This window comes from Marmota flaviventris, chromosome 2 (assembly GCF_047511675.1).
Source record: "Marmota flaviventris isolate mMarFla1 chromosome 2, mMarFla1.hap1, whole genome shotgun sequence".
Classification (NCBI taxonomy): Eukaryota; Metazoa; Chordata; class Mammalia; order Rodentia; family Sciuridae; genus Marmota; species Marmota flaviventris.
In genome coordinates, this window is record NC_092499.1 from 75677569 (window position 1) to 75705145 (window position 27577).

The 27577-nt window shown below is 32.7% G+C and overlaps 1 protein-coding gene across 6 annotated transcripts in view; it reads right to left on the bottom strand.

The window, feature by feature from the left end:
* The window catches only part of Tmem260 (transmembrane protein 260), a 100151-nt gene that overhangs the window by 52032 nt on the left and 20542 nt on the right, over positions 1 to 27577 (bottom strand). For 4 of the 6 annotated variants that reach the window (XR_011706649.1, XM_071608019.1, XM_071608018.1 and 1 more), the window contains exons 4-12: positions 25599 to 25776; positions 23578 to 23691; positions 19502 to 19681; positions 18026 to 18066; positions 15078 to 15161; positions 13418 to 13532; positions 11984 to 12153; positions 9670 to 9841; positions 6134 to 6282 (exon numbers count right to left, since the gene is read on the bottom strand). Coding sequence is in view for 5 of the 6 variants with exons in the window: in XM_071608019.1 (XP_071464120.1) it covers positions 6134 to 6282; positions 9670 to 9841; positions 11984 to 12153; positions 13418 to 13532; positions 15078 to 15161; positions 18026 to 18066; positions 19502 to 19681; positions 23578 to 23691; positions 25599 to 25776 (1203 nt within the window). In the remaining variant the exon portion in view is untranslated. The remainder of the gene's footprint in view (positions 1 to 6133; positions 6283 to 9669; positions 9842 to 11983; positions 12154 to 13417; positions 13533 to 15077; positions 15162 to 18025; positions 18067 to 19501; positions 19682 to 23577; positions 23692 to 25598; positions 25777 to 27577) is intronic. The other 2 variants (XM_071608021.1, XM_071608020.1) reach the window with 2 other exon arrangements.

Below are 27577 nucleotides of genomic sequence, written 5' to 3' on the forward strand. Positions count from 1 at the left end.
GTAAGGGCAAATACTCTTGAAATTAGTGAGAAGATAGGGCATCTCAACAAAGAAAAGGAAGATATAAAGAGGAACCCAATAGAAATTACACACCTGAAAACTACAATCACTGAAATTAAAAATTAACTGGGTGGGCTTAATATGAATTCAGGGAAAGAGTATGTCAAAAAGAAACAGACTGAAGAAAATGTAGAGTCCCAGGCACCTAAGTTTAGGTCATTAGTTTCAGAAGAGAAACTATGTGGAACAGAAAAAAAAATATTTAAAGAAATGATGTCTGAGAAGTCCACAATTTTACATATTCAAGAAACTCTGCAAAACCCCAAACAGGTTTGGCTCAAAGAAATCCGCACCTAGATTCCTCATAATCGAACCACTGAAAACTAAAGACAAATAAAAAGTCTTGAAAACAGCCAGAGGGAGAGAATATATTTCTGCTGTGGATTTCTCATCAGAAGATACATAGGTCAAAAGGATGTAAAATAACATTTTTCAAGTGTGGGGAAAAAATATTTATCAACACAAATCCTGTATCCATAAACAAGCTTAAGAAAATGAAGGTGAAACAAAACATTTTTGGATGATAGAAAATTAAGAGGACCCACTGCTAACAGTTCTTCTCTAAAAGAAATGTTACAGGGGGCTGGGGCTATAGCTCAGTGGTAGAGCATTCGCCTCCCATGTGGAAGGCACTGGGTTCAATCCTCAGCACCACATAAAAATGAAATAAAGGTACTGAGTCCATCTACAACTAAAAAAATATTTTTTAAAAAAAGGGGTTGAAGTTGTGGCTCAGTGGTAGAGCGCTTGCCTAGCATGTGTGAGACACTGGGTTCAATTCTCAGCACCACATATAAATTAATAAATAAAAAAAGGTCCATCAACAAATGAAAAAAAATATTACAGGAATATATTCAGAAAAGAGGGAAATGATACAAAAGGGAAACATCTAAATACTGGATTAAAGGAAGAAAAACAGACTTGGTAAATACCTAGATAAATATTGTGTTTTTTCTTTTAAGATATTTAATATGTGTCTAAAAATTTGAAAACTAAAATTAGCACATGCATGATATAATGTATGTAACAACACAATCAAAAGTGGGGAGATTAAAGGAATTTAATCCTTTCTGAAATCATTGAATTACAATAACACCTTTCTTGTTATCTACCAAAAAAAATTCCTTCTGGGTTTTTTGATTGGTTTTAATCATTAATCACTTATCTTTTTTTAAAAAAAATATTTTATTAGTTGTTGATGGACCTTTATTTATTTATATGTGGTGCTGAGAATTGAACCCAATGAGTCACACATGCTAGCCAATGCTCTACCACTCAGCCACAACCCAAGCCCCATTCATCATTTATCTTTAATCAAGATTTCTACATTCCATTTGAAGTACTAAAATAAACATCTTTAATAGATTAAAAAATTATGTATTTACACTATAATTTCAAGAGCAAGCAGGACTTAAAAGGCAAGACAAACAAACAGACAAACAAAAAAACCCTAATCTTCACCAAGACACATGGTAAAAATGATACAGTAAAATTCTCAATAAAAAATTTGAAATGGGCACAGTGGCACATTCCTATAATTCCAGTGGCTCAGGAGGCTAAGGCAGGAAGATTGTAAGTACAAAGCCAGTGCCAACAATTTAGTAAGGTCTTATCTCAAAATAAAAAAGTATATAAAAAGGGGGGAGGTGGGGATGTGACTCAGTGGTTAAGCACCCCTGGGTTCAATCCCTAGTACCAAAAATAAAATAAAATAAATGGAATTATAGGGAAAAAATCAATACAAAAGAAGGAAGAAAAGTGGAAACAGTGAAATGAAAAATAGGGAACACACTTAAGCAAATAACAAAAAAGTAGACATACATCTAAACATATTGAATGCAAATGGTTTAAATAAACTAGGTAAAATACAGATTTATAATAAAACAAGATCCAAACATATGCTATCTACAAGAGCCATTTTAAATATGATATAATTTGGTTAAAAGCAAAAGGATGAAAAACACTAATCAAATTAAAACCAACCAAAAATTCCAGAAGGATTTTTTTTTTTTTTTTTTTTTTTTTTTGGTAAATAACAAGAAAGGTGTTATTGCAGGAGCTGGAGAATATCATGCTAAGTAAAGTAAGCCAATCACCAAAACCCAAAGGCCCAAAGTTCTCTCTGATAAGTAGATGCTGATCTATAAATGTGGGGGGGGGGCATGGGAAGAATGGAGGAACTTTGATTGGGGAAAGGGGAGGGAGAGAAAGGGAGGGGACATGGGCGCAGGAAAGATGGTAGAATAAGACAGACATCATTACCATAGGTATGTGTATGACTACATATATGGTGCGATGCTACATCGTGTACAACCGGAGAAATGAAAAGTTGTGTGCCATTTGTGTACAATGAATCAAAATGCATTCTGCTGTCAAATATACCTAATTAGAATAAATACATAAAAACAATGAAAAAAATAAAATATGCATCTAAAAACAACAAAAAAAGAAAGATGTTATTGCAATTCAATGATTTCAGAAAGGACAATCTTTGCAACAAAGAGTGTGAGGAAAATTTGGCATCTCATATGCAAAAACAAAACTATAAAACTTAGAAGAAAACATGAGAAAATCTTCATGACTTGGCATTAGCAAAGAATTCTTAGCAACAACTCCAAAAGTATAATTCATAAAAGAAAAATAATTGGGAATTTCATTGAAATAAAAAAAACCCCTTTATCTCCACAAGAGATATTTATAAGATAATAAGAAGACACAAATGGAGAAAATGTAAATGTTTAACAATTACATATCGACAAAGGATTCATATCTAGAACATATAAAAAAATTTTAAAACTCAAAAGGAAACAAATCGCTTAATTCTACTCCTAGGTATGAAAACATATTCATACAGAAACTTAAGCATAAATGTTTATAGCAGCTCTATCTGTAAATGCCACAAACTGGAAACAACACAAATGTTTTCAATAGGAGAGAGGCTAAACAAACTGTGGTACATCCATGTAATAGAATATTACTCAGCAACAAAATGTAATGAACTAGTATATAAAACTTGGGTGGATTTCAAAGGCATATGTTGAGTAAAATATGCCATTATCAAAAGATTACATTCTTTATGATTCCATTTATATAACATTCTAGAAAAGGTAAAACTACAATAATGAAGAACAGATCAGTGGAGGATAAGGTTAGGGCTCTGATGATAGTATGGATATACAAGAGTAGCACAAAGACAGCTTGAGGGGCAACAGACTTTTGTATTCTGACTGTTGTGGTGATCTCATAAATGTATACATGTATTAAAATTCATAGAACTGTATGCCCCCCCCCCCAAAAAAAAAAAGAGGGAAAAGAAAAAAATTACTGTATAATTAAACATAAAATAATAGTTGCTAACTAAATTTTAGCTTCTTTCTTTTTTGGTGGGGGTGTTACCAGGGATTGAATTCAGGGGCACTCAACCACTGAGCCACATCCCCAGCCCTATTTTGTATTTTATTTAGAGACAGGATCTCACTTAGTTGCTTAGCCCCTCCCTGTTGCTGAGGCTGGCTCTGAACTCGCAGTCCTCCTGTCTCAGCCTCCCTAGCTTCTGGGATTACAGACATGTGTCACTGTGCCTGGGGATTAGCTTCTTTATTTTTAAAAGTACTCATTTTAAAGAGCTTTCATGTGATGGTCCAACATTTTGGGGGAGGAAATCCCTATTAAGTGTTTTTAAGTCATTCATGTCCTTACACTTAGTAATTTTACTTCTGAATGAAATACTAATATTCTAATTATTGTTACTATTAGTAATAGTATAATTACTATTATTTTTTACTAATATTGATTATTCTACCCTAATAAATTCTTCTGTCCACAAAATATTACATGTACAAAGGCTTTTGTTGTAGCTTATTACTTTAGATACAATGTTAATATCTACTAAGATTTGCATTAACCTATTATTATTAAATCATAGTATATGTATCTACTAAAAATATTTATAAAGAGTTTATAAAAACATAAGAAAATGTTCTTATGATATTGAAGGAAAAAACAGGACTATATTTTACACTATGCTTTCAACTTTGTAAAAAATATGCATTTTTTACATTAATTGTTTCTGAATGATAGGACCACTCTTAATTTTTAAAAATTAATTTATTATTTAGCTGGGGATTTGGCTCAGTTGGTAGAGTGCTTGCCTCGCATGCACAAAGTCCTAGGTTCAATTCCCAGCACCACCCAAAAAAAAAAAAAACCTTTATTAGAGACACACTCTTTGTAGTAGTAAAAAATTAAAACTTGAATTATTATTCTATAATGAACACATACTACTTTTTAAATCACATATTATTTTTAAAGCAGACAATAAACATCATTTTCGTTAGTAAAAAATATTGACAAAACTTTATGGGTCAGAATGCTTATTACCATGTTAATAGTAGCAAAAGTCTAGAAACAACAAAAGTTTATAAAAAAAATAGTATGTTAAATTATCATGAATCCTATGGAAATATAGCAAAAAAAAATGATGGTAATAAAGACATTTTATTGATCACATGGGAAATGCACATGATATGTTGTCAGGAAAAAATAACTGGACAGAAAATGAGATATTCCTGCTATATAAAATATAGTATATGTCTATGTGTATATATGTACATAAATAAATAATTTGTTAAATGGAATAAAAAACAGCTTATCAAAATGTTAACAGTAGCCAAGCACAATGGCACGTCTAGAATCCCAACTACTCCAGAAGCTGAGGCAGGAAGTCTTGACAGCTTAGTAAGACTCTTGATCAAAATGAAAAAATAAAAAGGGCTGGAGATGTAGTTCAGTGGCAGAGTGCCCCTGTGTTCAATCCCCAGTGCTGATAGAAAAAAATAATAATAATCCCCTTGAAAGACATACCAACTGCTATTTAATTAAACAAAAGCTGAATGAATGCTCCTAGATGGAATTAATGGATTCCTCATCTATGAAGCCAGAACACTCAGCTTTTCAAGTCAGTTGAGTCAGCTATTTAGTAGATACATATCAAGCATTTATTCTGACACTTTACAAAGCATTGCTAGGGTAGACTTTATCATATTCTATGTATATAAACAACTAGTTACAGTCATAACTATGTATATATACAAATAGATTGTGGTCTACATGGACTTGGAGCTGAGTCTCATTCATCTTTATATATTGCTAGGGCCTAACTCAAGCTGCCACATAGTAAATTTTGTGAGGTTGGATTAAACAAAATTCACAAAAATGCCAATTTGGAGATGTTAATAGTTCTTTATATTTTATTCTAGAATGAAATAATTAAATGTTGCTCTCACAGCACATTTATACCTATTACCTTTATATTACTCCACGAGCCACCATAAACACAGGCTTTGAACACTGAAAATACCATACTATTATGTTCTTAGCAAGGGATAATTTAACTCTGGAATTTATAAAGATTTTCTAAAGTCCTCTATAAGAAAAAAAAAGTCATGAAATAAATTTTTCTTCTTCAAGCTCTGGACAATTTGAAGTATTTAACGGACAGGAGAAATATTCAACAATATACTATTGAAGAAGTACTTTATTCTTGACCTTAAGTATGAATAATTTTATGTTCTCAGGTATAAAATTCACAATTCTTATATTTTATCTCAGCTAGTGTAAACTGTAGATGCTTTTCTTATTTATAAAACTGTCTTATCCTTTATTAAAAAAGTCCTTAAGCTATTTTCATATAGTGATTATTCTGAAGAAAATTTGCTTTACACTTAAAAGGGGGCCACAGTGTTGATCAGGAGGAAAACTATAATTGCTTGCGATCCACCTGCAATGATTTCAAGTAGGCAGGCACATCTCCAATTTCTCTGAATTGTACTAAGATCTTATTTTCTGTTCTTGCTAATCTGTCTTTATTTTTCCTTTGCCCAGAACAATAACATTTATTTTTGCCTGGCTTCATTTATGCACAGATATTCAATTTAATTACAAAGATAATCTCATTGGTGACAGGGAAATAGGTATAGAAAATTGGTCTTTTGGATGAGGCACAGCTGCTACAGAAATAATTTTAGAAAAGCTTAAGATTTTAGTAAAGCTATTATATGAAAAGAATGCTTACTGTTTATTTATTTCAAGAAAATGATAAAGATTAAATGTGACCATTCCACTGGGTAATATTCCTTCCACAGGATTCCACCGGTTCCCAGGAAAATGAACACCTGGTAAATGCTTTGCCATTTTCGGTAAATACCACTCATAAGTCATCATCTGCCAGAAAAATAACATATGATGCCATACTTTTAGTACATCTCTTTAAAAGAACCAAGTTTAGCCAATGAAAAGTTTCTAAAATGTGAATATACTATCATTCAATAATTGAAAAATACATTTAGGAATAATCAAGGGTATAGCTACAATTTTAAAAATGACATAAACCTTTGATTTTTAGGCCTTAAGACATGACTATAACAGGTAACATCAATGCTCAGTTTTATTTTCAATTCCATGCATTTTGTTTTGTGGGCCTGGGAGTTGAACCCAGTGGTGTTCTCTCACGGAGCTACATTCTCAATTCTTTTTATTTTGATTTTGAGACAGAGTCTCACTAAGTTGCTCAGGCTAGTCTTAAACTTGTGATCCTCCTCCTACCTCAGCATCCTGAGGAGCTGGGATTACAGGTGTGAGCCACTGTGCCCTTCTAACCTCCATGTGTTTGATGACCCAGGTGGCTTATCCCCATTTTTATTCTACCTAAAGAATGTGTACTCAGCTTTCAGAACCAGTATAATTATCACTTCCTCTGTGATGCCCTCCCCAGTCTCCACAGCCAGAATGACATGCAGAGGTAGCACTTTGTACCTACCTCTAGTACAGCTCTAGGCCTATTCCTCACTAGACTGTGAGCTCCTAGGGGAAGGGACTGTATCTTTTCACTTTTGTACACCTAGCACATTGCCTGGCACAGAACAGTTCTCAAATTACGCTTGCTGAAGTTGAAATTTCTTTGATGGTCAGACTAGACAACCTATACAAAATACAGAAATGTATCATTACTCCATTCTTTCATTCATCCATTCAAAAAAATAAGTATTGCTCACCTACAATAAATAAGATATAATCCCTGCCCTTGAAAAGCTCAATCATATGATAATCTAGGTCTCAAAGGGTTTTTAACCCTTTTGGCTGAATTTATTAGTATACAGAAATTAGTGTCAATACTTTAATGTTCTTTTGATTAAAATGAATTATTAATATTAGAAAAGTCACTTTTATTAATTGTATAATTAATGTATAGTTAATTATATACTTTCATATGTTAGAGACCCTCTTTTTAAAGAAAAGATTCCTATTTGCACTTTCAAAGTTTTGTTTTTATATTAACATCTGAGCAACTGTGCTTATGCTTACTTAGATCATGTAAGTCATTTAACATGAAAATGACAAATTAATTTTTTTTTTTTGTTTTTTGGTACTGGGGATTGAACTCAGGGGCACTTAACCACTGAGCCACATCCCCAGTCCTATTTTTATTTTATTTAGAGAAAAGGTCTCACTGAGTGGCTTAACTCCTCACCATTGCTGAGGCTGGCTTTGAACTCGAGATCCTCCTGTCTCAACTGTCTCAGCCACCGGAGCTGCTGGGATTACAGGTGTGCGCCACCGGGCCTAGTGACAAATTACTTTTAATCTAAGTGAACACTATAAAACTCAACAAATAATGGATTGGAATTTTTTGCTCAAGGCTTTCAGTTTTAGATAATGCTAACATTAACCAAATACCCTGTTTGCATTATGACCTTCATGCTTCTTATTTAATTTCCACAATAACCTTCTTTTACAGAAACAATTGCATCAGACCCTGTTGATTGCACATTTAACAGCTATTGTTTTCTTGCTTGCTAAAGTAACTTTGATTTTGGTCAGGTATCTCAGTCATTCACTTTACTAATGAATATTTCAGGAGTGGGCATACGAGCCAGCTCAGGTGGAGGTCTGCTGGGAATTTCTAAGGCCTTGGAAAACTTCCAATAGAGAGGAGGGGGACAGGCCCAAACAGAAGTACCTTGCTTTGTTTTAGGTTGTGATGTTTGGAACCATGCATCCATGCCCCAGAATTCTGACATCACTGAGCTTCTTCTATCATCAATCCTAAAATCACCTAAGACTACTTGTTATGTGAAATACAAACTCCATAGTTTAAGTTACTCTAAGGCATTCTTTTTTCGTGCATTCAAAAGATCCTAGCTTATATAATAATAACTTCTATTTCATGCATAAGGGAAGAGAAGCTTTGAGAAGAAAATTGTTAGCCCCTGTCACATCTAGGAAATGATAGAATGAAAACCTGAATTTATGTCTTATACTCTTTGAAATCCATACTTCTTAACTATAGCAGCTGATATCTCAAACAGTATTCACACATTCACACACAAGCACATGCACACACAAGTGCTAGGAATTGAACTCAGGACCTCATACATGCTAAGCAGCACTTTACTGGGCTACAATATTTGAAATCACAGCATAATAATATCATGTTATCAAAAAATAATCTACCACATTATTAATGAAAAACCTAGCTTTTGTCAGAAGCTAAACTTGAGTTAGACTTAAGATTAAATTCATCAATATGTGTGTTAACATAAATGCAAAGTGCTTATAAAATATTTATAATCTGCAAATTTCCCTACAGAGTATTTGCAAATGTGTTGTTTTTCTCCAAAAATTCTAATTATTCTCTACTTCAACACAATTTATTAAAAGTATTGTGCCTAGTAATTGTTCTATTGAACAATCATAATTATTCATTTGAGATTAAAAATTTCACTTTTCTTGATGACTACTCTAGAAGCACCATATTTGTTTCCTTTTAGATAATTATGGTCTAAATAATAAATATTGTAGGAGTTTTTAAAAGTATTTTTTAGATTCCTAATTATAGATGGATACAATACTTTTATTTTACTTATTTATTTTTATGTGGTATTGAGGATTGAATCCAGAGCCTCATACATGTTAGGCAAGTGCTCTGTCACGGAGCTACAACTCCAGCCCCAAATGTTGTATTTTAAATATAGTTCTTCATTTCCAGAAAATTGTTTTAATTGCCATCAAAATTTTTACAAGTCCCCTCCTAACATGTTTTTGTCCTAGGATCAGCAAAGATTATGCAAAATTTCCATAGCAGAGTTGTAGTTAATAGTTTTTATTTTGAGAAATTATTTGAGTTCACAACTCTGATGATCAAGTAGCTATTTTAACCACAGTATGATTTATTTTATATTCAATTTAATTTATTTTAATCCCTAGACCAGTAGACAGTATTACTTTAAATGGCTGAGTTGGCTAAATGAAAAAAAACAACTTAACAATACATTTACAGTACAATAAACATTTTCATGGTTTATTATGTGAAATGGAGACCTAGCATATTATTTGAATCTAACATGAAATACGTAATTCTTAAAACATTCAGGTTAAATGAGAAAGAAGCAACTCAAACAATTTATACTAACAATTAAAATAAACAAAAGAATGTGATATATAATCTACCTAAGAATGATTATAATCACTGTATCTATTTGGTATTTTAAAAATGATAATAAATGTTTTAAAATGATTGATAAATTCCAAATACATTTTACATATACTTACTTCCTGATCCACTAATGAAATATCTGGCCTCAATCCTTCGCAGTAATGCATATAACGGAGAGAATTGCCTGGCAAATCTCCTCTAAGTAAGATAATTGCATCATGTGGCATAGAATCTAGAAGGTTCTTTGCAAATTTATCGATCACAGTGTTGGTCCTTTGGTCACAAATGCTAAATAAAAAGATCAAAAATGTTAAAATAGCAATACTTTGCTATAATTTTAATAACATTGGGTTTATTTTCCACACCATTCTTTTCCTATCACAAATCTACATTTATTGTTTCAAACTATTTAATTTATATCCTATGAGAATTTGCATAATTAAAAAACACTATCATTTGATTAAAAAAAGGACCCAATTGTGCAACTGAAAAAACACTCATCTACTACTTTACTTCTAGAATTTATAATCATTTCCATAAAAAGGGAATCAGTTAGTGCTCAAGAATAAGTCTTTTTCTTCCTAAAAGTAATCCGATTTCATATAACAAAAGTAAGGTTTCTGATTCCACTTGGAATTTAAGGTAATTTATGTTAATTTCATTTATGCCAAAGGAACTTTCAGAAATGCAAAAGGAAATCTGCCAATTTATGACATATATTTATAAGACATTTGTATGATTTTCTTGCATGCAGAGGTTGTTCCTTCCCACCATTTCCCTGTACCCCAGGCTTCCTGTGTTCCTTTCTCCACTGGAAGGTAAAAAATTACCACTGGAGAATAAGACCAAAGAGAAGGAGGGGAAGAAATAGTCTGTTGAGTTGTCTACTTTTCTCCTGACACTATTTGTTCTTGCCAAGAACAGCAGTACAGTTCTTTTCAAGAATGAAGTAGACTTTCTAACTTCAAAGAAAAAGTACATGAATTTTGAGAACTTTCCATGAAAAGAGAGAAAGACTACAAGGGGCGGGGGAAACTTCAAAAGATGAGGCAAGCAATATCTTTCCTCTTATTATCAGGTCTATTACATTTTATGGAGCTTAGAAGCAATGCCTCAAGCTGAATCACAAGGTTAGTATCAAAAAGCAAACAAACCTTTCAAGGAACGGAATATTATCCCTGCCTCTGCAATCAGTGCAACAATTACTATTTCCTACTATGATTCCCTGCTTTGCCAGGTGATGGCTCATACTTTGTCAACCAGAAAAGTTGCTATCTATTTCATTCCCTTGGGTAAATAAAAAAATCAAAACAAAATAAACCACCTAACCTGTGCAAACACCTCTGGTGCTGACCCTGGAATGCTCTTAATGACCCAAGCCAGGAGAAAATTGGAATTAAAAAACAATGGAGGCTGGTGAGCCCTCCTTGAGCTAGTGATGGAGCTATGTCTGGGTCATGCAGCCCCTTCCCAAGATGTCCTGAAGATGAAATGTTCCTAGCACAGGCTCTACCTGGGATTATAAAGAACATTGGTTTTGAAAGTTAAGTTAAAAGAGGAAATTTAACCTTTTTTGTAGGGGGGGGGTACTGGGTATTGAATAATTCAATGGGTGTTTTACCACTGATTTATAATCCCCACTCCTTTTTATTTTTAAATTTGAATCAGGGTCTCACTAAGATGTGTAGGGCCTTGCTAAATTGTTGAGGGTAACCTTAAACTTGCAATCCTCCTGTCTTAGACTCCCCAGTCACTGGAATCAAAGGCATGCACCACCGTACCCAGAAGAAAACTGAATCCTTTAAATACAGTCAAATCTCACTATAACAAAATGCCAAGGGACTCTTTCTTCCACTTTTGTAATGTATCTAATACTGCTGGAAATAAATTAATTATCATCTAAGACTTTCACATCTTTTATGTTATACCAAGATCATTATAATCATTATTAAAAAGATATTGAATATATATATATATATATATATATATATATATATATATACACAATACTAATAATACATGAGTTAAAAACTTTCAGAAATTGATTTAAAAATAATTAATATTTTCTAATATAAAGTTGACTGGTACAGGGCCAGTTATAATTCAAAAGAAAAAATCTTTGAAACATAAAGTAAATTATTTTAGGGTATACAAAAAGCCCCAAATCTCTTTATTCTCCACTTAAGTGGTATTTTAGATCATGTAATTTTATATATACTCCAGATTCTACAAACAATCTCTGGTTCTGATTCAAAAAGCTTATTAATCCCAAAACATAAAATCTACTGCATTCAGACCAAGCTGCCTCACTTTGAATCTTAGAAACCAATAGAAGTTAAAAATAAATGCAAAATAGAATGTCCTAGAATGTAAAATATTCAAAATTCTCTGGCTCAAGTGCTACTTTTCATAAAAATAGCCATGGGTTACCTATAATTAGAATATATTTGGAAAACTACAAAAAGAGTTGCTGAAAGCCATTCCAGACACTGAAGCCCGTTGCTATTCAGCACTTGGTTAGTCTTAGACACAAGTGAAGCCAAACCGATGCCAGCGAGGACGGCTACCACTGCATTGCTTTGCATCCAAAATCGTTCCACCTGTGAAAGATAGGCAAACAGTAGGTCCACTTGACTAGTTCATACAATCAGTCAGGTACCTAAATATTTAAAAAATTTATACTGCTTACAACTAGTTGTATTTGCCTCCTGTCATTTAGATCTTGTTAACTGACTTCCCCAATCCAACCTGAGGTCACTTTAATTTTCAATTTAGAACAGTTCTTCCTTCCCAGTTTGACATGTGTATCTCCCTTTTGGGATTCACACTTCATCTTAATACTGAACTCCAGTGATTATCTAGAGTGGGAGAGGTAGAGAAATGCTTTTGCTTTTCTCCTAATATTCCCTTCCTTATGCATAAGCTATATGAGTATAATAATCCTGGCCTCTCTCCTTACCCTCCCTTCTTCCTATAGGAGGGTAGGAACTGAATTGATGGGGAGCTGAAACTGTTATTGGGACAACACAGTCCTGTGTTTTCCTCTCCCTCTTGGAAGTGAGCTGCCAAGAAGCACTTGTCCAGGACAGTCTATCTCTGTGCACAGTGGGTAGGAGTGAGGTGGGGTGAGGCCTGCCCCATAGTCACAGCACTACCTGTCCCCTCTGGCAGGATAAGGAAGTCCTCTTGTCCACACTTAGAAGTCACATTCTCCAATCTCAGCATTATCAGTAATAAATGCGATTCTCCTAACCGTTTACACTAATTTATTTTGTTCCCAAGTCTGATGATCAAGTAGGTTATTTTTTATTAGGCATCTTAAGTACATACACAAATGACTAGTTGGTTTCAGCTATCAAAAAAAGCTGTCCAAATTTATAGAGTTTCTATTATAAGAAGAAATACCCTAATCTCAGAGATGGCTGACAGGAAAACAGAAACATAGGTGCTCTTTTTACAGGCCTAGAACTTCCACGTAAGAAGTAAAGGGATATGTTGGCAACAGCCCCTCGTTATAACCCATATTTATTTTGCTATTCTAAAAAGTATTCTAGATGAAATGCATATATTTGTAAGTGTATACACATATACACACATACACACGCACACACACAACTAACCTAAGTCTACCTTAGATTTATTTTCCTATTTAACTACTCTATTAACAAAACATAGCATTTTTTTTTTTCCTAAAAAGAGACCGTAATCTTAATGGCTCAATAATTTAACTTTTGATTTGTAAAAATGTATATATAATTTTTATTATTCCTGAAATAATTCATTCTTTTATAAAGTTCATAAGAGACATGTTTGCACAATCTTCATAAACTTTCTGATTAAAGGATGTATCTAAGTAAAACTTACCACACCCATGAACAGTGGTTTTGAAATATCTAAATTTGCCCTCCAAGCGAAGAACAATGAATAAATGCAAAACATTCCAGTAAAAAGCCACACTAATGGTGAATTCTGTCTCTCCCTACAAAACGAATAAAAATATGTCCAAAATTATCTATATGTATGAATATCAATAATAACATTAAATAGCTTTAAACTATAGAAAAATATTTGTAACTATAAACCTTTTATTTTTTAAATTTTTTTGGCAGTACTAGGGATTGTGTCCAGGAGCACTCTATCACAAAACTAAACTGCAAACCCTTTTATTTTGAGCCAGTTCTCCCTAAATTGTTCAGGCTGGCCTTGAACTTATGAATCTCCTGCCTCATATCAACTGCTGGGATTACAGGCATGCACCACCACACTCAAATAAAACTTTCATTTTTAAGAAGAAAGAAAGTCATCAGTGTTGAAATCTGAGTTGGAATAGACAACCAACATAACTTGAAATAATAATTTTCTATAATTGCAATTTAAGTTTATTCAAATTGAATGTTGTAGACAATAGAATCATGCAGCAAAGGATATTCACAGAAAAATATCAACTATTGATCTTATTAAATTTAAGAAGTAATCAAGCATATGCAAAATATAGCATATTTTCATGCCTGAAATAATATATCAATGTTGGTGAGAATTTAGTATGAGAATGTTAGTATAATCCTTGAGAAAAATTAACTACATAATATCTCTATCAAGAGCTTTAAAAATACTTATAATCACTGACTTTGTGTCAAAATAACTGAGTATTTGACATTCAGGCATAAATCTTTAAGCAAAAACCACAAATGTGCATAAACAACCCATAAAAATGCTTTAGTATTAGTGTCATAATAGAGGGAAAAAATGGAAGCAATAAAATAACACTCAAATGGGAAATTTAATTCTCCTTTGGTCATAGGATGGAATGTATTATGTAGACACTTAAATGACCTTAAGTATTTTTTGGTATGGAAAAATATTAACAATATAATGTTACATTAAGCAAATAAAACCATAAATATAGATGTACATACATATACTGACTTATATACAAATACACATGTTCAACAGACAAGAAAATAAATTAATAACAAATTAATAAAGATTAGCAGTGCTATATTTTTAGGGCTTTCATTTATTATCAGGGGAATTTAAATAGTTGTTTGTGCTGAATGTATTGATGTATGCCTGAAGTTGCTCAGGAGGCAGACAGCCTGGCCAACACAGTGAAACCCTATATATAAATTTAAAAAATTTTTAAAAGGGCTGCAGATATAGTTCAGTGGCAGAGGGCAGGGGTTTAATGCCTAATACTATAAAAATAAATAAATAAATAGTTGTTTGCTTCTTTTGCATAAACAGTAATCATTAGTACATGCAGAGTAAGATCAAACCAGAAGTTTAAAATATCACATGACTTGCCTATTTTAGCTGCAATAAACTGATAAGGTTTTTGAAATAATTGATCTATAATTGAAGATAAAATAAGGTAGCAGAAAAGCAAAACATATTTGCCTTAACAGAAGGCAAGAACAGTCATTTATTTGAAACATAAAATAATACCAGTAATGTTCTGCAATGACATATTAAAACATTGGCTCACTTCATGAACAAAGGAAAAATAAGGAATTACATTACTCACTTTCTTGCTAGACATATATTTGCCCAAACTGCAAGGGCTTGAATGTTGTACGATAGTTCGGTCCTCATATTTATTACTTGTGAACTGTAAAAAACAAAATAACTTATTGTTGTCAGAAAAAAAATGACTAATTTCAAATAAAATATCATTTGCAGAATAAATGTTTGATCATGCACTGAACAAAACTGGAGTCAGATTTTAAAATTATTTTGTCTCCTTTTAAATTTGGGAGAAAAAGTATCAGAGAGAGAAATAAATAGTTCTAAGATGTTTTCCAATTGTAATATTTGGTTATCAACATATATAAATCAGAGTAGGATCAGAATACAAAATTGTTCTACATTTTTTATTTTGTTATACTACATAGGATATTCCTGATTGATTGATAAGTTGTTTGAAAGGAGTTTTTGAACTTTCTTTGTTGATGATGTACACATGGTCACCAGTAATTTAGTAATTGAAAGCAAAATTAGCTCAAATACTTCTCTGGAGATACAATCACAAAGAAAGAAAAGGCCAAGGGTTATTTTCTTCCTTAAAAGAATTCCTGATTTTCTAAATTTCTGGCCTTGGAAAATGTCCAAACAAGCTCAAAGAAATGTATTTTTTTTTTCTCCTACAATTAAACTAAATTTTTCCATTAACTAATAAGTGTTCCTCAAATGTTATCTGAGTTCTAAAATAGCTATTGCTTGTAGCAGTCTTTGATTTCTAAAAAAAAAATGACTCTATACACCAGTTCAAGAAACTTTTTTACCCCTACTGGCAAATTTACTGGAGAAAATGTGATGCCATAATTATGAAAAGCACACAATGTGTATTTTACTAATGGAGACTCATCTACTCAGAGAAGTTATCCTAACTCATTTGCAAATATACTTGAAAAATTGATTCCAGCATGGGACCCATTTCTTCAAAAGAAATGGAGTCAGTCTCAAAATTAATTCTTAGAGATCTGTTGCTTAAATGTAAGCTCTAAAAGATGGCCACTGCCTAAGGTTAGATTCAATAATTTTCTTATACAGGATTGCAATTTAGAGATATGCATGGGGAAAGAAGTTAATTTGCTTGTCTGGAAAAGGGTAGATGATTAGGTTCCATCATTTTGAAGGATTTTTCTCGTAACTTAATTATAAGTTTCTTTTCTTAACACTCCTGTCCACCTGAAACAATTAAAGACTAGAATTTCCCTCACTTAGACATTGCTAGGATTATGCCTCCATTCTACATGATGATTTGATTTGAACAAACAGGGCAGGTGTGAGTGGTCATCACTTTTGTCTAGTTTTTTTTTTTTTTCCTCTCCCAGCCATAAAACCTAGCAGGTATGACTAGAATATAAAGGAGGCCTTTAAGTTCCCAGTAGATAATTTTATGTGCAACTAATAAAAGTTGGATGTATAATCTAGGATTACTCTTGAGAGTTCTTTGGAGGTTCATGTAGAATTTGCTAAACTAAAATGTAACAGTAAGCCTAAGTGCTAGAACAACCTCTGGAAGGTAGGTAGAAAGGAACAGGCAGTGAGTCTTTCTATATAGAGTTCATTAGAATACGGCAAAGTTCAGAGTCCCTGAAAAAGCTCTTTATCTTTAAAAACAGAGCTTCTTGCTACCTTCTCCCCACCAAAAAAGCAAGAGGAGCTGCAAAAGTCTGAGTCAGACATAAGAGGAAATATTTAAAATCAGTTGTGAAAACTATCAAAAGGTCATATTTAAAAAATGATGGCAGGGAAAGATTTTCAAGATAAGGTAAAAGTGAAAAACAAAAGACTAATAAAACATTATGTACATTATCCCATTTTAAACAAACACAAATATGAAAACGATCAGAAGGATATAGACAAAAATGTTAACAGATTAATGATAGCAGTTATATTGGAATGACAGGTAATTTTAATTTTCTTATTTTTGCTTACTTGTATTTTCTAATTACAAGAAAATTTATTAAAATTTTAATTTTATTTATTAAATTACAACAATAATTTTCTATGTATCTTGGAGTTGGAAAAAAAGTTGGTTAAAAAGAAAAAAAGGATGATTGGAAGGAAGCAAGTTAGTAAATAAACAAGAAAGAAATTTTAAGAAGCTGATGAACTGCATATATTTCTATATGATGAACTGCATCATATAGAAAGTTGATCTAGTCTCCACATGGTTTGTTTCAGTTTTTTCCAAATGGTCATGTAAGTTCCAAACTAGAAATTAGTTAGATCACTTTTGTGTTCTAGAAACCTACTTTATTCTGAAATTTATAAATCAGTACAATTGGTATGGATATTTTTTAAGTTGGTATGAATATTTTTCAAGTTGTCTTAATCTGTGTAAATTTTAAGCAAATATTAACCCATTTTTCAAGGAACATTATTGGATAATGTAGATGAAAATATACTTGCTTAAGCTGGTTCTAATAAGGTTGGATATTAAAAATATGTAAGTCAAAATAGAGCTTAGGATGAGGACAGGCAAAAAAAAAAAGTCAAAAGATAATTTAAAAAAATGAAGCTCTGAAGAATTAAATAAGCATAGGTCCAACCAAAAATACAAGAAAGTAATTGTTCAAATCATGCTACACACTATGTTATAAAATGTCTCCAAAAGAAAGGCAATATAAAAATCAGAACAAAGAGCAAAATTATTTATAAAGCAACACTATGTTGGGAAATTTTGTACCCAATTGAAAGATGAAACATTTTAGTTTTGGGGGCTCGCATTACTCTCCCAATATTCTTATTCATTGTTGTATTTACTGCTCACTTAAACATTATCTCATTGAGGGAAAGGCTAGACCCCTGGACAACTCCATATTTACAAATAACTATTAACTGTACAGGTGAAAACTTTCTCAGACACACTTCTTTACAAAGACAGGGACTTGGAAATCCCTAAAAATCATCTTGAAAAACAAATAGCAAATTCATTTACAAATGGTTTTAAATATTTATACTTACACCAGTATTTCAGACATACTGGATCCTATTTCAGATTTGGCCTAAACACAAAAAAGAAAAGGTTATTTGTACATATATTAAATTGAGGCCTTGGCAGGTTATTATGTTATAATGATTTTGATTCATTATAATATAATATCATGTTTTAAATATACAATGCAACAGTCTTTACTTCAGAGCCTGTTAAATTTTGAATGTAGTGAAAACTAAATTTGGATATGTTTAGGAAAAATTAATAATTGGCTAAAAATCACTGAAATATCAGCAGGAATGATTAATACATTAATGAGTTAGTGGACTTATTTAAACTTTTGTTATAGCCTCTCTTTACGCTCTTTTGAGGATTTTTTTTTTTTTTTTAGTGCTGGCGATTGAACCCAGAGACTCACACATGCCAGGAAAGCACTCTACCACTGAGTCACATCCCTAGTCCTCTTTTGGAGAATTTTGATTGAAGTTTATTATAACCTGTTCAAAATTTCACAATTACGTGTGAATGATAGAAATTTCAAATATGGAAGAGCCATCAATCTGTATTTAATGCATTAACCAATATAAGTAAATCAGAATATAAAGTATCACACTTTGAAGTGAAAATAATAAATAACAATTACCTTTTACTAATCTATTTTATTATGAAATATCTATGTAAAATAAATATAATATCTAACATCTATCTACAAAAGTATACATAATGTATATTTTAGGGACAAAGAATTTTTTAAAAAATCTACAGACTCACCATTCATTTGATGAATAAAACCTCATCAATACCATAATTTATCTTACAAAGTCCTCACAGGCCTCTCCTTCCTTACCCTTTTGAATTTCTTTGGAGAGAACTGTTTCCATTTGGTGAACTAATATTTTACAAAGCATTTATAAATAGGCCTTCAATTTTAAAAAGTAAATACTAAGGGTTGGGGCTGTGGCTCGATGGTAGAGCACTTGCCTTGCATGTGTGAGGCACTGGGTTTGATCCTCAGCATCACATAAAAATAAATAATATATTGTGTCTATCTACAATTAAAAAAATGTTTCTTAAAAAATAAATACTAACATGAACACTGTTAATCAAATATGTTACTTCAAAAAGGAAATGCTTTGATAAAGGTGAATTAAAATTGTTAAGTTTCCTTTCCTTCACGTTTTTCCAAATATTTTTATTCACAGATTTTTATTCACAATGGTACCCAAGACTGCAGGCAGTCTTCAACAGTGGGCAATAGGTTTCCTTTAATGCATATCATCCTGAAAAGTATATTAGGGATATACAACAGCTTGCTGTTGGATGAAGTGATTCTGATTTTTTTTCTAACATTCCAAGGGACAAATTTGTTATATTACTAACTAAAATGGAAATTCTATCTACTGCCATTGATAAACGTTGACTGCTCTTTCAATCAACAATGAAGTTGATTGAACAATGGAATATAACCACCTGTTTCCTCACAAGGGCTTGAAATGTAAGTTTACCAGGCTGAATGTTCCATATTCTTCCCTGAGAAAATGTGTCAGAAATCCTCGCAGTGTTGTCTGGTCTCCCCAGGTCCAGCGGGCATGATTGAGGTAGGATGAGATGGGAAGGTAGATATAGGGCAGCAAACCAGCAGAGAAACACAGACTCAAATTCAACAAAAAGCCCAGTGATAGCTCCTGCATTAAAGCACATTGTGTTGTTGAACAGTGTTTATTTTAGTCGATTCATCCTGGAACTTCAAGAACACATCAAGGAAAACATCAAATATGTTTGCTCAGAGCTGATCTCTCAATTTATATTAAGTCACCACAGAATACTATGTTAAACCTTCTGATTACTGTGGATTACTAGAAAATTGCATCAGCCTGAACTCCTTTACATGGCAGGTGAAATCTGAGTGAAACAAATAACATTAGCAAAACTCATAAGTATCATGTTTATTGTATCTTCTACACTTAAAACCATGTCATGACATGTACACTGCACAGCTGAGATCACCCACTTAGAAGTGATCAAGTGTTATTTGGCTGATTTTGAATAGGCTCAAAATACTGAATTGGTATTATACCAATTTACATCATGGTCATCATTAGAAGTTGACTTCAAGTATATACTTTATTATGATTGTACATGGATAATAAATTCTTCCTACAAGGGCCTTGAACATTTCATGGAAATTTTTCACACAAATAAAATTAGCTCTTATATAATCTTCAGGTTCACCCAAATGCTTTTTTTCCTCCTCAATTTATATTTAGGATAGAATACTAAAAGAAATTTGTTGTTATATGCAAACTGTTATCTCATATACCTATTTGGGAAAATATATTTCTTATCTATACACTTCAATAATGAAAGACAGTATCAACAAAGTTTTATAAAGATTAAGTCCAAAAGAATAAATTTAAGTATGCCAGAAAGATTAAAAATATTGGTTAACTGGGGAAGGGGGTCTCTTACAAACATCATAACTAGAAATTGCTAACTTTTCCTTTTCGAAAATGAGAAATTCATCTCTGAGAATGAATGTAAGAAAGAAAGTTCACATTAACCAGAAGCAGAACAGGGAATTGGCTTGTATTAGCATTTTCAAATAAACATTCTTAATTGAAAATGAAGTGTTTTCATTATAGTACTGATTTCATTTGAGATTTCTATAGCAGTAATGAGATGCTTTTAAAAACTTACAAATATCTAATCAAACAACTATGCCTTTGCTTTGCTATTCTTAAAAGTGGTTTAAGGAAAGTAAATGTTTATGTTTTGGCACTTTTTGTACATTATAAAGTTGAATTTAGAATGGTAAGATGTAATTGTTGCAGAATTTTCCTTTTGCATAAGGAATAAATAGGAAACAATTACATGAAAGCTATTATAGTCTGGAGAGCAATTTTTAGTCTTAGCTGCACATTGAAATAATCTGGGTAGTGTCTAGACCCCACCCCAGATCAATTATAACAAAATAATTTGGATAAGGTTTCAGGATAAATACACATATATACATGTATATATGTATATAAAAATGCACATGCATCTGTACTACATTGTTATATATGTGTGTATGTATGTGCACACACACACACACACACACACATTTTTTAAAAGCTTCCTAGCTAAATGAGCAGTCAGGGTTGACACCAACTGACTTAAGAATCCTTGCTCTGTTTCAAATCCCCTTAAAGTGAGATCCAACAACCCCTGCACTTCATAGACCTTATTTTCTAGCCTAAAGAATGGAAATGAGCCAGGTGCAGAGGCAGCTACCTGTAATCTCGGCTACTTGGGAGGCTGAGGCAGGTAGATAGCATGTTCAAGGCCATCCTAGGCAATTTAGCAAGACCCTGTCTAAAAATAAAATAAGAAGGGCTGGAGATATAGCTCAGTGGTAGAGTACCCCTGGGCTCAATCCCTAGTACCATAAATGAATGAACAAGAAGAGGTATGTTAAAGAGTCATGGTTCTCCAAATTTCATCATTCATCAGTAGCTCACCTCATTCTAGGGTAAACAGGCCCTTAGTCCAGTCTCCTAAATTGTCGACTCCGAATCCTGCAAGTTTTATATGAAGTACATGGCTCTCCTTTCAATCAACTCTTGGTCCTTTCCAGAGAATGCACCTATCCTGGGTCTGCTCAGGTCAAGCTATATCTCTGGCTAAGATGACTGATATCAAATGGGCTATGCTTAGAGAGGGCTATATTGTCTGTTGACCCCCAACTGTGCATCCATTGAGAAAAATATTTGGGCTTCCTCAGTTTTGTATTCCATAGGAAATTTTGGCTGAGTTATACTTTTTAATGTTATATACCCATTTTTTAAAAATTAAGGGTATGTACCCAAAGGACTTAAAATCAGCATACTATAGTAACACGGCCACATCAATATTTGTAGCAGCTAAATTCACAATAGTTAAACTGTGGCAGCAACCTAGATGCTTTATAATAGATGAATGGATAAAGGAACTGTGATATATATACACAATGGAATATTACTCAGCGCTAAAAGAGAATAAAATCATGGCATTTGCAAGTAAAGGGATAGCACTGGAGAATATCATGCTAAGCAAAGTAAGCCAATCCCAAAAAACCAAAGGCGGAATGGTCTCTGATAAGTGGATGCTGATCCATAATGGGCAGGGCGGGGAGGCATGGAAAATATGGAGGAATTTTGATGGGGCAAAGGGGAGGGAGGAGAGGGGAGGGGGTATGGGGGTGCGAAAGATGGTGTAATGAGATGGACATCATTACCCTAGGTACATGTATGACAGCACATATGGTGTACACTACATCATGTATAACCAGAGAAACAAAAAGTTGTGCTGCAATTGTGTACAATTAATCAAAATGCATTCTGCTGTTATATATACCTAATTAAAATAAATTAATTTTATAAATAAATTTAATTTTTAAAAAATCAAGGATATGTATTATAAAAGGTCACATGAAGAACTTTCTGAATATTCTATGAAATTTGGATACTGCTAACTGTTATGACTGAAATGTGAGACTGAAATGATTGACTTCATAGAATTCGAGTCCAAGAAAAGTTGCTCTTTCCTGTCAACTGTTTTTTCCTGTTTCCCTTTTATTTGCTTTTTAATCACATAATCAGAATTTTATAATTTCCACATTACCTTTTTGCTTTGTTGCCAAGATGCTAAGAAACTAAATGTGTTCAAGAATAGTTAATATAATTATCTAAAGCTCTAGTATAATTGTTTACCTATTACTATATAATAATTTTATTACTTGTATGTTTTCTATTATAATTCTGATTATAATTGTTATAATGAGCAAATAATAAAATGACAAACGTAGCTGAATTTGTTCATAAACAAACAAACAAAAACTAAATAAAGTAAAATGACCTAGCTGGCACTGGCTTTGCATATAGACTAAAAGAAAGTCTGACTGATAAAGGACATTTATTCTTTCAAGAGTTCATGTCTAACTCGACTCCCTGCCTTTTCCTTACCTAAATCTCCTATTGCCCAACAAAGTAATTTTCCTATATTGCTATTTACTGCCATTTTAATTAACAAAAAAGTTTTCTTTCATAGAAAGATGAAATAAAAATAAATCATTTTTTTTAATTCTAGAGAAATATCCTGAGAAAATAGGACTGTTATTTATCAGAGATTTTAATGAGTTCATACTACAGGGATATTGTCTGTTTGTTGAGAGCTAAATCTCCACACTTAGAGCAAGGATACAGCATAGAGCAAGCACTCAACAAACAGTTAAATATGAATGAATGACTACTATACCACTCTGTGTCCTAGAATGTATAATAAAACTATTAAGGAAAATTAGTATTATTGCTTTAAAGTCCTTTTAACCTATTTTCAGAATCATGAAGAAAATTATGAAATAGGCCAGATGCCACTGCAATCAATATTACATTATTTTTGTAAATCCTTTTTTTTCCAGTCAATATTGTTAGGGCTTAAGGTTATTTATGCTTTACACAAAACCCAAGAAAAATTAAAGCCCCAAGTTTTCTGATGAAACAAATGCTATATTGAATCTAAACAAAATGTTATTAATTTTATTTTTATAAATTACAAAACCTACCTTCTCTTTTAAAAGTCGAAAGAGAATCCAAGGTATTATGCATAAAACATAGAGGACTATTGTGTGCTGATTACATAAGCTAAGGCCACAGCAGAAAGCACCGATTTTAGCTATCTGAAAACAAACAGGAAAAAAAAAAAAAAAGAAAGAAAGAAACAAAAACACCTAAGTTAAAAATTCACCTAAAACTCTAAGTAAGCACAATGGTAAAAAGCCATTCTTACCACTAAACCAAACATCATAGGCCAGGTTAATATCAATCTGTTAGATGTAAGCAATTATAACAGTCACTAGTATTTATCATCATTTTTAAAATTTTTTTAGTTGTAAACAGACAATATCTTTATTTTATTTATTTATTTTTATGTGGTACTGAAGATTGAACCCAGTGCCTCACACGTACAAGACAAGCTCTCTACCACTGAGCTACAACCCCAGCCCCTATCATCATTACTTTTTGTTAATGTTGTTCATTCACATCAAACAACTGCAGTTTGATCTTAAATGACTATCTTCAAACTGACTCTTGGAGACTCCTGTACTACAACTAGTGAATCTTAACAGACTACTATATGATTCTTACTTGAGTAAAATCTATAATTGAAGTCCAATAATTCTGTTTTACTTTTTCTCCTTCTAAATAAATAAAATGTAACATCTTTTATTTAGAAACCTATTTATATCTGGGTGGTATTTTTGCTTTTTTTGAACATGTATTCATTTACTCATTTCATATTTGATAAGTATTCTCCTCTTCTTTTAAATTTTTATTTATTTATTTTCTGTGATGCTGGTGATTGAACCCAGGGCTTTATACATGCTAGGAAAGTACTCTACCAACTAAGCTATATCCCCAGCCCACAAGGATTTTCTTCCTGACCAAACTCTAGGCAAGCTCCTCTGAACTCTCTTCTCAACTCAGCCCTGGCTTTTAGATACTGTGTTCATCTCTGCATTGTCCAATTTTATCAAGAATACTCAGTCAGTTTAACTAGAAATCTCTACCCTGGATATTTGATCACACTGATCCAATTTCTATCCTTCACCCTCCCCCAGGTGATGTCAGATCAGCCTGGCCTGCCTTCAGCAAGAATCCCATTTGGCCAATTTAGTCTGAATCCTCCTTTACCCCTGATGTTTCCTCTCAGTAATTTTTCCGTCCACTGACACCCAGCCTGCTCCTTGGATACAAATTCTCATTATTCATTGTTATTTGGACTTGAGCCTGATCTCTCTCCCCTATTACAAAACCCTACTGAAGTGTTCCCTACCTCTGAACCTGAATAAAATCTGTTTATGTTTCTTTAACAAATATACTGAATACTTTTTCTTTAACACAATTAGAAAAATAAAATAAAACAATAGCATCACAGATCTACTTATGGGAACCACAGGTAAATAATGAAGTCTTTTTGTTTCTATATCCTTTCACAACACAAAGCTGCTTATACAAAGGCAATATAGTATTTTCTGCAATGAACAGACAGTAAGCTTTTGAAGGCAGGGTTCTTTCACACTTAGAATGAGTTTGATCCTAGTATCTGTCTTAAATTCACTGCAATCTCTTTTGAACTACTCTGCTTTTACACTTGACACTCTTAATTAGAAAATTACAAATTTGATCATTTTCACAATAAGAGAGTAAATTAATATACCATAATGGTATATGATGTAAGGTCAATCCAAAGCTTGGCACCTTATGGTAATCAACAAGCAAGTGTTGGTGCATGAACCAACAAACTTGCCTTTCCCAAAGCACTCACAGGGATTTCATAACCCCTTCATTCTCCAAACCACTTCTGAAGTCTGAGGGGGAAAAGTCCCATGTTTCATGAGGGCTATCATACTTCCATTCACAATAAAAGGACTGAGAATATTTTCTCTCTCAACATGCCTAGATTACCTTGACAGTAACCATAATAGATAAACAGCATCTAAACCAAAGTTAAAAAGAAATGCAGCTATCTGTCCAAAAATTAAAACAAAAAAAAAATGATTTCACTTTGATCCAAATAGGTTACCTTTGATCTCTCCTTTGCAGTTGCTGCCTCCTCAAAATGTACAGTAAGAGCCATAAGCAGCCCCACAAACAGATTGTTTAAGCTAAAAACCTCTGCTGTGATGGACCACTGCCATGTTAGACGAGAAAATGAAAACACCCCCGCAGCAAGGATTCCTCCAGCATATGAGCCAGAAAGCCTGCAAATACAGATAACATGAAATCTTCTTTCCCAACAAAAAGGACTGACTTTCTTTTCCTTTTTATAAACTGTCCCAGCAGAAAATTATGACAGTCATCCAGCACTCTCCCCACACATTATATGGTTAATACATTACTTCATGTAATAATTTCTTTCAACAGATTTTAATTAGGAAGCCTGAACATTCACCTACTAACAAACAAATGAACAAACTTATGGATAGAATGAGATTTCTTCTAAGACACATTCTCTAGGACTCAAAGACAGTTCAGAAAACCTAAAGAAATAGCAACTAGGGCTGAACCTGTGTCATTTTCTTGCTTTATCCACAAAGAAGGATAGCCTGATTAAGATTGAGACATGTTTAAGTTAATGAAATGGCAAAAACCATATACAGAAATACTCATTTTCACTCATTTTTTGTTGGATGTTTGAATTTAGGTACCTTCTATCTTTATCTTGGCATTAGTCATGGTATTTGATCATGTTAAATTGTGCACAGCTAAGTTCTTAGTTTTTAATGTTTTTATTATTTTTTAGACAAAGTTGAGAAGTTTGAAATTATGTATATATATAATTTCAACTATATATAATTATATATATGCACATTAAGAGCAGAATAGAAATGAGAATTTCAATAATGGCAAAAGAATCTAATGCAACACTTGAAAACAAATGTCACATCCTCAAATGCCAGAGGAGTCATGCATTTCAAATCCATCAGAAATCTGGATCCTGATCCAGAGATCTGATAAGACTGGTAATGTGTTAAACATCCTAAAGAAACAACTCCCTACCTTGCTACAAATCTTAAACTATAAAAACCCTTCCTCCCTTCTTTCCTTCCTTTCTTCCTTCCTTCTCTTGCCCCTCTTTGTGTTTTCTTCTATGTGGTTCTAGGGATTGAACCCAGGGTCTGTCTGTTACTGAGCTACATCCCCAGTCCTTTCTAATTTCTATTTTCAGTCAGGGTCTTGAAAAGACCTTGCTGAGGCTGACCTCAAGCTTGTGATCCTTCTGCCTCAGCCTCCCAAGCTGCTGGGTTACAGAAGGTGCCAATAAGCAAGGCCCTAAATATCTACTTCTTAATAGTGTTAAGAAATTCAGAAAGCATTATTAAGCCTAATAATTTTGATATTTTCTGTCTCAAGTCACTAATTTTCAACTATGTTTTACCTATTACAGAAAAAGAAGTTAAATTTCCAATATTGACAGAAGATGGGAATAGAGCTCATACATACTGTGTGAGAGGCACTGGGTTCAATAATACCCAGCGTGCATGTGCATGCACATACACATACATATACACACACACACACACACAAATCATTATCATCAAGCTTGTTTTTCCTTTGAATTTCTATTATGAAGAAATCATCAGTTTCCTATTTCTTTCAGTTCTTTACTCTCCCAGTGATCCTGATTAAACATAAAGTCACTTTTTCATTCTAAATTAGTTTTCTATCAACTCCTTTGTTTATATTCACAATGCCTCAGACCTAACTAATTTAATAGTTTCCTAAGTTGTCCTCTGTATTACAACCTATTCTGCAATATGACATTATACTAAATTTCCTAAAACATATTCTGATTACCTAGCTTCAAAACTTAAGTACACTTCATTGTCTGTAGGATAAATTCTAAATGAGTCAGCCTAAAATCCAGGCTTCCAATAAAATAAACCCCATCCATCTGCTAATTACCAACATTATTATTTCTGCTAACTAGTCAAGTGCCTCAAAATTCCTTAATATGACACGCTTATTCCTAGCACCACACATTTGTTTGCATTGAACCCC